Source organism: Lolium rigidum, chromosome 2, assembly GCF_022539505.1.
Source record: "Lolium rigidum isolate FL_2022 chromosome 2, APGP_CSIRO_Lrig_0.1, whole genome shotgun sequence".
Classification (NCBI taxonomy): domain Eukaryota; kingdom Viridiplantae; phylum Streptophyta; class Magnoliopsida; order Poales; family Poaceae; genus Lolium; species Lolium rigidum.
The window spans coordinates 277745417-277757566 of record NC_061509.1 but is presented as its reverse complement, the minus strand read 5'-3'; the positions used below and the strand labels follow the sequence as shown (position 1 = coordinate 277757566).

Here is a 12150-nt window from a genome sequence, read left to right as displayed (position 1 = left end):
TATCTGTGTATGTAGCTCGAAACTTGAGCCATAGCTCTGTGGACGCATATCTGCACCATAGTATCTGTGTATGTAGCACTGAAGAATATCAGAAGGATTATCAATAATAGCAAGAGGAAATTCTGCACCATAATGTTACTCAACAAAGTTGGTTTACTCTTCAACACAAGACTATATTATGGACTACAACCGCATACATTTTCATCTACTCGGTTCGTTCTCATAAGCCAAAGGTGCAGGTCTGATTGCTACGACGATCGTCCCATGCATATGTATACATACATCTTGGAAGTACAAGCTACAACAAGAAATGTGAGACAACGACGCCATCTAAAACTTGAAGTCCTTCTTTTCGAGGATTTCCCGTCCTTCTCATGCTTCCTCTTCCTCTTGCTCGCATTCTGCAATATCAAGAAAAAATGTGAGATACAGGTCAATGAAATCTGCATTTGCCTCTAGTCGAACTGCTACATAGCAGGGTGCAGAAGATGGTACCTCCGCCACCATGTCACTGAAGTCTTCCTTCTGGTTCCGCAGCTTTTCCTCCTCTCGAGCTTCTTCGTACCTGTTTCATGGGTTTCAAGGAAAGGCGTTAGTGTTTGAACTTGCAGATATTGACAGGCACAGATGGATAAATGCCGGCTGACTAAAAGTAGTCTTACTTGGCTGCCAAAACATCATCCATAACTTCAAGTTCCTCAGGGTGTATTGTGACATCCACTTTATCGGACTTTTGATTCTTAAGAAGGTCAACCTGCAAAACAGAACCCCAAGAAAAAACTCAGTGAACCGTTATAGAGGATATGCATGGAACAGAAGTACTTGCACACATAGAGTAGGGAACTTCAAAGCTCACCCTTTAACTCCAGCTTTATCCTGTGCCCCGACAACATACCTGTAAAAGGAGCAAGATACAAAATGAGTTCTTCAATATGGTTGAATTGAAAACATGAACGAATCCCACAAAGTTGTACACATGAGCAGGTTTTATTAGAGATACTTACGTATGGCTTGATCCATAGAGTGCCCCAGGTGCGATCTTTTCCTCTTTCTGCTCAAGAACCTTCAGATGGAAAAAGAAAAAAAAATAGGTTACGAACTACGATAAGCGAAACTAAAGCTCTGTAACAAGATTTGGCCTGGAATTCCATATAATTGAAGGGAAGGCCTCACCTGGTATAGCTGCTTTTCGGTTTGCCTTTCAGGCTCTTTCCTTTGTTGTTTACGAAGATCAATAGCATCAGGTGTTTCAATGCCAGTGGGAGTGCTATTAACAAAAGAAGCATCATAAGTTAGCACATTAGGAAAGAGAACATAAGCAAGCCATTAAATAAGAGATGTAAGCACCTTGACATGGTTTCGACAGACTGGATGCCTTCCTCCATGTCTTCATCTTCCATTGGTTCATCTTCCTCTTCCTCCTCCTCTTCTTCCTCCTCTTCCTCTTCCTCCTCCAGGTCTCCCCAGTGCTTGCTGCGGTCAACAGGCTCCTCCTGGAATACAAATGCAGCACAACAGTTAGCTAACTAGTAGCTGATGTTCAGAGCAAACAAACCCAAAAAAAATTTAAGGGGGGAGATGGTTGGATTATACATACATCATAATTAGGTTCATCCTGTTGTAGGATGCCAAAAACATCTCCATAGAGGGCCGCCCATGCTGTTAGTCAAAACAAGTAAATAGATCAGAAAAGAATAGTTATTAGTTTACTAGAGAAAACATTTAACTACAGCCGAGCCAACAAAACGTGATTTGATGTAGCATACCTCATCCACAGGAGGCTTTCCCCATTCCCCAGGTCGGTAACCAAAAGTAGCACCAAGAGGAATTGGAGCATTCAGACCAGGAATCTTCAGCGAAGGATAAGAGGGTGGAGGACCATATCTCTGCAAAGTAATTTTATGTCAGTTCACAGTTGGCCAGTAATAAAAGGAGCAGTCAACCAGAAGAACAGCTGCATGGAGATTTTCTTTCAAAAGAACTATACCTGCATGTTTATAAGCCATGGAGGTGGCGCACCATCAGGCATGCCAAGAGCTTCTTTAAGTTCTCGGGACAGCATACCTGGCTTCATTTCCCTAAGTTTGACCTGTTGAGTGCATATGTGCATAGAATTGTGCTCAGTGAGGCAGATTTAAAAATAAGGACATCTCCATTACAGATATCAAGAATAGAACAAAGCAAAAGTACCTCAAACTCTTTCCCTTCGTAGTACAGGTCACCATGACTAGACAATTTTGGTTTAGTTTGATATTTGAAGAAGGCGTCGTGCAAAACCTGCACACACAAAATTATGGTGAGGCTTTGCTTTCTGTGAATCATTCCAGAAGTCAACACATGTCTGAAATTTGAACATAATGAGACAATGAAATCCTATTATCAGTTAAGACACTTTCACATGAACAATATCACTATTTGTACCCTAAATGTAGGGACGAGAAAACAGGCCACAATAAATGGCAGGTGCAGACATTAGGTTACATGACAAAATTCTGAACCCCTGGCAACCTGAATATGCATGTCTAGAAATATAGAAGTACAGAGGAAGCGCAGGAAATGTGCTAAACGTCTTAAGAGACATCCGACGAAAATAAGCCACAATCTGCATCTGTCTTGCCCATTATGGAAAAATGTAAATATACATGGCATGTACTTTCAGTATGTCTTACATTGGTCTCAACCGGGATTGACTGACCTGATAATCTATATCCATCTTTCCCATTTTTGGCTGCATACGCTCCCGCTGCTTTTGCTTCAACTTTTTGCTATCCTCTTTCTCGATATATGCCTGAAATGCATTAGAGACACTTAATATTAGTGGCTTGAATTGAAATGCAAATAGCAAACAACTCCTATATTACCGAATAGTCAAGGAGATGCAACGTCCCTAGCAATGACACGAAGAACCAAGATATTAAGTTACCTGTCTTATTTTTTCTATTCCAGTTGCAGCAATGAAGTCAGGAAGTTGGAACGGTTGCTTCTCTATACCTCTCTTGCCCTGAAAGAAACAACATAATGATGTAAATCTGATCAACAAGATATAGATAATATAGACTATGGAGAAAAGCATAATTTCAAGTTCTCTTACGATATCAAAAAAAGATGGCATTCTGCAATGGGTTGGTTCGGCAAATGTGATACTTGTATGTGCAAGTTAAAAGGGGAGGGAAAAAGTTCAAGATTCTAGCTAGACCATAATCTCTTTCAAAAAATGCATCGCATTAATTAACTAGATGAAACACCTCAGATTTATACTACAGTAAACACTCAAGTACTGTACCACCAAGCCCTTGCTCCCAGGAAGTTGCAGCATCCCTGCAAGAATTATATATCTGTATAAGAGGGAGGGGAAAAACCTTAACGACTTTACGTTCGCTCATCCCTTCTAATAATACCCACCCCATTGTAACGCCCAGCCACTTTACATCGAGGTAAACTAGCATAAAATACATGTCAGCCCAAAAAGCTATGCTTCCAAGCTTCCAATTTTGGATGGTGCAAGAACGAAAACTAAGTGAGGTACTACACATGCATATGCCATCCCACATGAGGGCTGGGCTTTCGGTGAATTTTGGTCTGGGCATGTTACACCTTTCAAAACCAAATTTAGGAAAGCATTTTTTTTATTGGATATCAATCAAGGGAGCTGCTCAATGCTTTTTACAATTGTATTTGAATGAAATATGATGGTCTGATTTGCATTTGACTACAACTCCACTACTAAGAGCACTGTTTTATGATTGGTGAGGTTCAGTTCTCGGACATGTCTACTCATTGAATAATTATACAAAACAAAACAGAGGAAAATATTATTCATGGTAGATGCATTACGAACCTGCAAGAATTTCCTCTTTTGAGACCAGTGCCTTGGGACAGGTACAGTGTTCCTGTAAGACTTCAGATAGACAAGTAACTTGGGATCTGATGCAGTCGCATCCCAGACCTAGCAGAAAAGGTACAGTTGAATTAACTGGAGCTAATAATACATAACAAGAAGTTGAAATAGAGTTAGAGAAACAAAATAATCAAATGACGACTTTTCTTCTTATAACTTACTTAATATGATAATGATTATTTCTTATGTTCACACCACCTAAACAAACTACCCGGGTACATTTGTGTGCATGCCGTCATAGTCTTTCATAACAGAAGTACATCTTTATCTTAATAACACAGTTTCCTAGTAGTTCACATTAGCTCCAAAGTTGCCTTGAAACTTACTGTGTAGTAACAGCAATGTGCAGCCAATGGTAACGACCAGATGTGAATAGTTAATGAACAGACAAACAACATCAACTCCCTTTTCCCAGGCAACTTGGGGTAGGCTAATAGTTAATGCACAAAACTTTACACAAATCCAACTTAGTTCTATCAACCAATGGTTATGCATTTCTTAATCAAATGTGTGGATTCACTTCAGATCTAGCAATACACTAGCGATTTGTGGATTCATTTTTAAAACGAAGTTTCCCAGGGACGCTATTGCCAATGCAACATTATATGGACAAGTGTGATATGATGTGATGGCAACATCTCCATTCAAACAAATAATGGAGAATAAAACTGCCCTGGACACTTGATTTTCAACAACAACAAAAAGAGGAGGACAGTAGCTTACTTCAACGACATCAGGCCTGTTGCATATCTGCTTCAGCTCTGCAATCTTCATCCTTTGCTCCAACTTCAAAACACACACAAAATCATGTTGAGCAACTCACAAAACATAAGGAGCCCTCGTAACAGGCCATTCAACAGTGCAGCAGGCAGACAGAGACAGGGAACAACATACTTTCTTCTTCTTATTGGAGATGCCTCCTTCCTTCTTCTTCTGCTGGGCATCCTGCTCATCGTCGTCCGAATCAGACCCGGACCCCTTCTTGGCCGCATCGGCGCCAGCCTCGTCCTTCTTCTCCCCATCCTGGCAGCAACTTACAAACTAGTGAGTATCGATTCCACTGCAAAGCAGCTGGATTACAAATCGAAATAGAGTAGGGTTTTGCTCCTCAACGACTCCAAATAGAGGGGCGGGTGCTTCGGATCTCGTATACCTCGTCGGCGGCGGGGGTGTCCTTGAAGGTGAACTTCTCGAAGATGGTCTTGAAGTCGGCGAGGAGGCCGTCGGCGAGGTCCGGCTCCTCCGCCACGTACTCGACCTCGATCTCCACCTGCGAGCACGGCAGAGCCCAACGTCAGAACCCCACAACGTCAGACGAGCACGACCGCCGCCAATCAACCCAGCTCAGACCCTAGGGGTGTCAGGAGGTGCTGCACGTACCGGGGGTTTTGAATCGGGCTTGTCCTCCTCGGCCGCGTCGGCGTCCGCATCAGCGGCGGCGGCGGCAGCGGAAGGGGCCTTGTTCTTCTTCTGCTTCCGGCGGCGCCGGCGGCGGTCGCTCTCCCGCGATTTCTTCCCGGCGGCGGCGGAGGCGGAGGCCCCGTTGGGGAGGTCGGAGCTAGGTTCGGCGGCCATGGTGGTCGGCGCTGGGGAAAGAAGGGCCGGACTGGGTATGGTTCGGGTAAGTTAACGAGAGTGTACCGCCTTCGTTAGGCCTGCTGGGCTAATTGGGCCTGAAAAGCCCATTTCATCTTTAACGTGGAAAGAATGACTTGCACGAGGCCCGATCGCCAATATAAATGCTTTTGTGTGTATGACAGGTGGGGCCACTTTTGCGTGTATGACAGGTAGTTCAACAATGACATTATTCGAGAACAGTTACAAAAATAAAAATAAAAAAGATGTTGTAAAAAAATCTGTAAAAACATAATAGTATCAAGTGAAGTATACAGCCGAAACGCAGAACGATCATAACGCAAGTACATATGGACGCATGGATACTTTACACAGGGAAAATGCCAGTGTAAAAGTTTCTCTTGAATATACTGTCAACAAAACATGTAGACACAGCTTGTTTTTACAACTTCGCATTGACTTGCTTGTATGCACAAAGGCCTAACTATCTCTCTACCCTAATCTCTATATCTTCTAGTCTTATTCTGTATCCCGCAGGGAGGGAAAAATGAATCATTTCCATATAACGAATGTCAAAATGGGCTACGGGGTTTAGTAGTGTTGGGACTAAGTATCTGGATATTACAAACAGCCGCTGGTTTCCGGTTCAGCCAACGTGGAAGCCGGCGGATTGGTAGTTGTTTGACAGCTTAGGTAGCTTTAGCACTGCAAGCACTCCGGCTGCCAGCGAGAAGACCGAAGCCAGGGCAAATGCGGGGACGTTCCCTCCCCCGAAGAGGGCGTCCCATGGACCTGCTCCGAGTGAGACTACTATCTGCAAAGTAGAATGTACGTGGCTGTAAAGGTCAGGATATTTTCAGTACCAGCGCATGTACAAGAAAATCAGTCCAGATAAAAAGGTTAACCTGAGGAGCGACGATAGCGAGATTTAGAACTCCAGTGGCCAAACCTACACATGGGTACAAACATTATCAGTCCACCATGATCACCTCAGCATACTGTAAGAACAAACATCGGTGACACAGACCTTGGCCACCTCCTGTTCCGGCAGTCAGCTCAGCAGTCACAGAAAACGGAACGCTGTAAGTGATCTGTAAGCATGCACGAAAAGAATGAGACATCTTCTGACGCAATAAGGCAGAAAGTGTTCAGAGTCTGGTGCTTACAGAGAGTGGCAATCCGAGAAGAGAGAAAAGAACCAGCGCTGAATTTCTGACTGTTTTATCTGCTCCGATGATGTGATGAAGTTTACTTGAGTACAGGTTAAATGAGATCCAACTTAGTATTGTCGTAGCCATCATGCAGACAAACACTATGAAGTTGCTGATTGCCCAAACCAATCTAGCGCCCATCATACGGCACAATGGATCAACAAGGAAAGAGCCAATCCCAAGGACAACCTACATGGATGAACCAAATGTTACAGGCTTAAAGCCACTGACTAAATACCCTTGCAGTCACATTCATTGCTATGGTTTAAAACCACCGCAGAGTAACTAGTTGCCAGAGACCAACGAAACTGCACTGTCTATTGAAGCATACATACCAGGAATGCAAATGCATCTAGCTATTGTCATGCGAAACTTATGATAAACAAATTGATCACAGGTTCTTACTGAATTCAATAGCAAACCAAATGCACCTTCTCGGACACCATCGTCATAAGCTTTCCTTTCACTCAAGTTTCCATTTGGGTCCCCGTGATAAACCTCACGCCCCATCCAGTCAGTGTCGAAAAGGAAAAAGGGAAACCATGACAACTGCAAAACAAATAAAAAGGGACATACACCATCAGTTCCCAGCAAAAGAGACTATCAGCAAGCAGCTGGTACGCATCTATCTATGTAACTGATTTTTATCACATACCCATGTGAGAGCCATAACCAGAAGCACGGAATACATTCCAGGAGGTAGATGCCTCATGCTAGTCAAAATGTTAACCAAAACCGCTCCTGGTCCATCATTGAAAGCCTCAACGGTGTCTTTGTTCGAGTTGGAGCCCACATCTACAAAATCCTCAGGACTGGAGCTAGCTGGAGCATTGTTTGCATCCGCGTGACCGTTAACTCTTCCGTTGGTTTGTTCACTCGATGCACCATCATTATCTCTAGAGCCATTCAGTAAAGGGGCAGAGTCAGATAACCGGTGTACATCCTTTGGTTCCAGCGGGATTTCTTCAGCAAAGTAAAGGGTAACAGACATACAAAACACAAGGAATACCTGCACAATAGATAATTGGTCAGCTTACTCGGCGTCTGCAGATTGCAGCCAGCAGTTCATTTCTACGGTGATATGAAACCTAGCTTCGGAGTCCTAGGTAAGTTGCAGAATCTCTGAGAACTTACAACTGCAATTAAGAAAGCTGCTTTCAAATTACCACAAGCTTCGCAACAGGCTCTTGTCATTAGAAAAGGAAACCACCTGCATAGATAAACAAAGTAGCAAGATCCTTTTTAGCAGGCAAATCAACTGAAGGTGACGAGGGGAGAAACTAGAAATGAACTTCACGTAGCATGAATTCGTAAACTTAAATGCACACACAGAAGCAGGAAAATGCATCATGGAGGGAAAAGACATGAGTTGCCATTACTGAACAATATTGTTTGGACAAGTCCCATTAGAAAAGTGTGTTACTATCAGCCAGCTATATATTTGCCAGAAAGATAAAGGTGGGAAAACAAATTGTGAGATTTATACCCTATGCTACTGCAAGACCATAGCTCAAATAAATCACATCATCAAGGCAGGAACAGCAAATATACTATTTACAGATACAGCTTGACTAGCATTAGTAGGAATCTTTCAAGATAGTGGCAAGGTTTCAGATATTACGAACTGCGCAACTAACCATTTATGTCAACTAGCATAAGTTTGATTCCTTCTGGATGATGGCACGAGCCAACTATTGGAAATAAGCTTCAGGATAATATAAGCACAAAACAACGGACAATAGAACATACTTGTGCCAGTTCCCGCTTGCACCAGCTGAAAAGCCAATAACATTTCCAACGGCCATCCATGAGCAGAATATTGCATTCGCCGAATTAGATTGACCAGGACCTGCACAAATAAGGTACCATTCCATGACTGAAACTTCAGGGGTGGATTTAACATTAGTAGAGATTCTAACTGAATGTATTAACCACCTGAAAGATCAGCCAAAAGGGCACGTGCAGGTCCCTAGATGTGCCAAGAATGAACAAACGTTAGGAGAAGAGTAATTCAACTTTCCAACAGCATTAACAAAGATATGGTATGTAAAATTTCGAATAGGCTTACTTGCACTGTATTGTTTGCAAGGTCCAACATCCAGAATCCCAGAATGAAAATAATAGCAGCTCGATATCTTAGACCTTTGTATGTACTGTACAAATATATATGTTAGCATATTAGTGATGATACAGTTGATGTGATATTGTTGGCAAAGCAGTAAAATGAAGGATTACCTGCAGTGCTCGGTGGTATCCCCTAACATGTAACCGAGGTCTGCAGAAAACCCGATCAAAGTTACCTACGTGTAGAGTCTAGCTATTAGAGCATGGGAAAGAAGAGGGGAAATACGAAAACATATGGAACATGATAACACTCACAGCGGCACATATCAATATGCATCCAGCCAAAATGAAGGGCCGTCTCCTTCCGTACTTGGAGCGGCACTTGTCACTCCACACACCAACGCAAGGTTGAACCTGGCGTGAGAGGGTAACCATTTAGATAAGTGAGACCTTGCATACCGTACTGTGAACATGAGCAATAGTAGTCGTGTCGTCTCGGATACTTACTATGAAACCGGTGATTGGGCCACAGAGCCAAATGAAGGATGCCATGGCATGGTCTATTCCTAGAGTCTGCATAAAACCAGGGATAAAGTAAACAACAGGTGAGCATGTAGGCGAGCAATGAATGCTGGATGGTCTTACTATGTAGCGAACCATTTTTCGACAGATAGAACAATCAGGCATAGTATACCTTTTATGTGATACACTTGAGGCAGTAGTAAAAGAGGATAGATGCTATTTAGCCAGGACATTGTAGGCAGCCTAAAAAATTCTTGTTGCTGCTTACTCTAGCTAAATTCCTAGCAGAAGAGTGATTCCCCTGTAGCCAATGTGAATCAACCTCTATGTCACTAAGGGATCACGCATACATGGACTATTTCTGTGAAGTAATAGTTGTGCCGCAGGGCGGGCGACACCGGGAGCTTGCTCTGATCGGTACTAGCTACTAGTGAGTTTGTTTAGCATTAGTTAGCAGCAACAGAACCTCGTCCAACTGCCTCCTTATGGGGTGAGGATTCGCAACTGCATCTAGTAGTACCGGTATTGTTCCCATACGCGGTGGCGTCACCGGGAACGGGATCGGGGAGCCAGACACGGCACGGCTGCTTGCTCCTCCCTCTCCAAATGCGCAGGCTACTGAACAACAGTCAGACTAGCCAGAGGTTTCTGACTCGCACGCACTCAGTGGTTGGTCCGCCGCATTCCGGCGAGATCTAGCGAGCGGCGAGAGGAGGGTGTAGGTGGGTGGGTAGGGTACCTGGATGTAGGGCGTGAGGAGGGAGAGCTGGAGCGCCCAGCCGAACTGGACTCCCGCGGCGACCATGCATGCCAGCACGACCCGGTACTTGGGAGTGTCGCCGTTCCTGCTGCCCGCCCCGCCGCCGTCCTCGCCCTCCCGGCGCGTCTGGTGGTCCTTTGGAGCGCGTGGGCTGGAGGAGGTGGTGTTGAGGCTGACTAGCTCCATCTCGGCGTCGCGGAGGTGGCGGTACGGCACCCGGATTGCCGTGGCCCCGCCTCCCCCGCCGCCGGAGTCCATGGGCGCCGTCAGATCCGGGCGCGGTGTAGTAGGCTAGGGTTCGGCGGTCCGCGGGGCGGCAGGGAGGCGGCGAGATCTGCGCGGCTGGCTGGTCGGAGTAGCCGGGCAGATGCAGGTGTGGGAAGTGGAAAGGGGAGGGAAAGAGGAGTAAGAAATTGGCGAGGAAGGAGCGCGTCGCGTCGGTGTGCGCTTTCAGGCGAGGTGAGGTGTGAGGAGGAAGGAAGGAAGCGCCTTCTCTCACGCGCCGACGCCTGTCTCGCCCGCCAACGACTCAATTTGTTTTCTTTTCTTCTTCCCCTTCTTCTTCTACTCTCTTCTCTTCCATGTGAGCGCGCGATTGGCGCCCTAGTCCACGCCGGCGACAATAAGGATCCTTCGGCGTATGACTCTGACTGAGCAACTGTCCAATCTCGGGCAAGGAAGGGAGGGCTTAACGTGGGAAAATCAAAACCCACATTGAAGAAAGATATCATTGAGTCTCTTACCACAATCTAGGTGGTTCTAATTTTCCTCAGAGACCAACAAGTACTATCTGCTGGCGACTTCGCTAATTTCCAGCCTGAAACAAATTCTACTACTACACCACTAGCATTTTATCGGTGTCGGCGTCAGCCAGCGTCAGGTGGGCAAGCTCTCACCTGCATTCACACTCAACTTCAGTTCCAACGTCGCTCCCCATTCATTCATTCAACCGACGCTTAGAGCATCTTCAGCCGTCTCCTCGGCAAAACCTCTAGGACCCATTTTTATCTGGTTGGACGAAAATGATGCCTATTCGCCCCTCGGATCCTCGTTTTCGTTCGGATTTAGGCTTTCATCTATCCAGAGAACCTAGATCATCCCTATCCCCCAGGGAACGTTCGGGGAGTCCGGAGGTAACGAAAGCGTAGGAAACGTCGAGAAAACTTCCCACGCGGCTAGTGGCCCCGACTTGCCGGCGAGAAAGGCTGATCGTCATCCTCAGCGCATCGTCTTCCACGCACTGTAATAGCCTGCCGCCGAACGCGTATCTTCCACGCGGCGAGTTAATGTCGTCGCCTCGGTTTCACGCATGTCGCCCTCTATTTATCACGGAACTACCACGCCTGGCCGCATTCAGCAGCCCATCTCCCCACCTCTCTCCCCAATCTCATCGAGCGAGCGAACAATGGCGAACTTCGGCCACAACGCGGCGAACAACGGCTTCGCCCGTCATTCTCTCCACCAATGGGAGGGGAGGCTGCTGCACGCGGTGGGCTACCCGACGTCGGACTACCAAATGCCATGTAGGAAGAGATGATGATGTAGTGAAAACAAAATAGCATCAAGTTCACTTGGCCTGAGCAGATGCACATACTTAAAACTCTATATCGACTGATGGATGCGTATCCTCCACTTCAAATCAGATCTACTGGAGTATATTACTTGCACTCTCACATACTTAAAACTCAAACGCGTCTTGACTCCTGTGATCCCCAACGCTTTGTGAGCTCACATCAAACACTAAACAACTTATACTTAACACGAGGCACACTTGTGCTCATTCAGTGCCCATGCGACTCTTCTTGAGAAAAAACGCAATGCTGCCAGCAGAGAGCTTTGGCAACGAGTAATTGGTGGATTGGCTTTGTTGATGTCAATATGACAGATTTGATGAGGATTAATCTACCTTCTTAAGCAACTTCAGTGCCAACTCAACCGGAAAAAACAAGCAGCTTCCCTTCAAATCCTCAAGTGAAACTTCAGTTTCAGATATGTTCTGTTTATTATTCCCGCATGTATTTCACATCTAGTCGGAAGGCAGAGTCTATCTCCTAGCCAGGGGAACTCGAGTTCTCCAATCCTCATGAGGCTCAGAACATCACATGCTCTTCAATGTTACG

The 12150-nt window shown here is 45.3% G+C and overlaps 2 protein-coding genes across 3 annotated transcripts; both read right to left on the bottom strand.

Annotated features, from left to right (window-relative positions):
* Nucleotides 1-749: 749 nt before the first annotated feature.
* On the bottom strand, nucleotides 750-5476 carry LOC124691009 (splicing factor 3B subunit 2-like). The gene is made up of 16 exons (XM_047224304.1): nucleotides 5279-5476; nucleotides 5052-5168; nucleotides 4793-4921; nucleotides 4622-4684; nucleotides 3839-3946; nucleotides 2924-3001; nucleotides 2696-2788; nucleotides 2191-2277; nucleotides 1988-2089; nucleotides 1767-1886; nucleotides 1598-1659; nucleotides 1348-1493; nucleotides 1174-1267; nucleotides 1005-1063; nucleotides 857-895; nucleotides 750-754 (listed from the first exon to the last, which is right to left on the bottom strand). The coding sequence occupies exons 1-16, from the start codon at nucleotides 5471-5473 to the stop codon at nucleotides 750-752; spliced, it is 1497 nt and encodes a 498-aa protein (XP_047080260.1). The 5' UTR covers nucleotides 5474-5476.
* Nucleotides 5477-5854: 378 nt separating this feature from the next.
* Nucleotides 5855-10288, bottom strand: LOC124693519 (sucrose transport protein SUT4-like). Of its 2 annotated transcripts, XM_047226989.1 has the most exons (14): nucleotides 10010-10288; nucleotides 9256-9321; nucleotides 9064-9162; nucleotides 8920-8984; nucleotides 8753-8837; nucleotides 8620-8653; nucleotides 8434-8533; nucleotides 7819-7894; nucleotides 7340-7693; nucleotides 7090-7233; nucleotides 6640-6873; nucleotides 6501-6564; nucleotides 6379-6422; nucleotides 5855-6287 (listed from the first exon to the last, which is right to left on the bottom strand). In XM_047226989.1, the coding sequence occupies exons 1-14, from the start codon at nucleotides 10286-10288 to the stop codon at nucleotides 6120-6122; spliced, it is 1812 nt and encodes a 603-aa protein (XP_047082945.1). In that variant the 3' UTR covers nucleotides 5855-6119. The 2 variants fall into 2 exon arrangements, with proteins under 2 accessions (XP_047082945.1, XP_047082946.1); XM_047226990.1 differs by lacking the exon at nucleotides 10010-10288 and having other exon boundaries at nucleotides 8920-8959.
* Nucleotides 10289-12150: the final 1862 nt, after the last annotated feature.

What these genes read in the sequence shown, in the direction of transcription:
- LOC124693519 (XM_047226989.1), bottom strand. Translation starts at nt 10,288, where the DNA reads ATGGACTCCGGCGGCGGGGGAGGCGGGGCCACGGCAATCCGGGTGCCG. An exon ending in TTGCAAACAATACAGTGCAA is followed by an intron (nt 8,654 to 8,752) that starts GTAAGCCTATTC and finishes TGGCACATCTAG; the next exon opens with GGACCTGCACGTGCCCTTTT. An exon ending in TTCTCGGATTGCCACTCTCT is followed by an intron (nt 6,565 to 6,639) that starts GTAAGCACCAGA and finishes GCATGCTTACAG; the next exon opens with ATCACTTACAGCGTTCCGTT.
- LOC124691009 (XM_047224304.1), bottom strand. Translation starts at nt 5,473, where the DNA reads ATGGCCGCCGAACCTAGCTCCGACCTCCCCAACGGGGCCTCCGCCTCC. An exon ending in GAATAGAAAAAATAAGACAG is followed by an intron (nt 2,789 to 2,923) that starts GTAACTTAATAT and finishes AATGCATTTCAG; the next exon opens with GCATATATCGAGAAAGAGGA. An exon ending in CCGAAAAGCAGCTATACCAG is followed by an intron (nt 1,064 to 1,173) that starts GTGAGGCCTTCC and finishes TTCCATCTGAAG; the next exon opens with GTTCTTGAGCAGAAAGAGGA.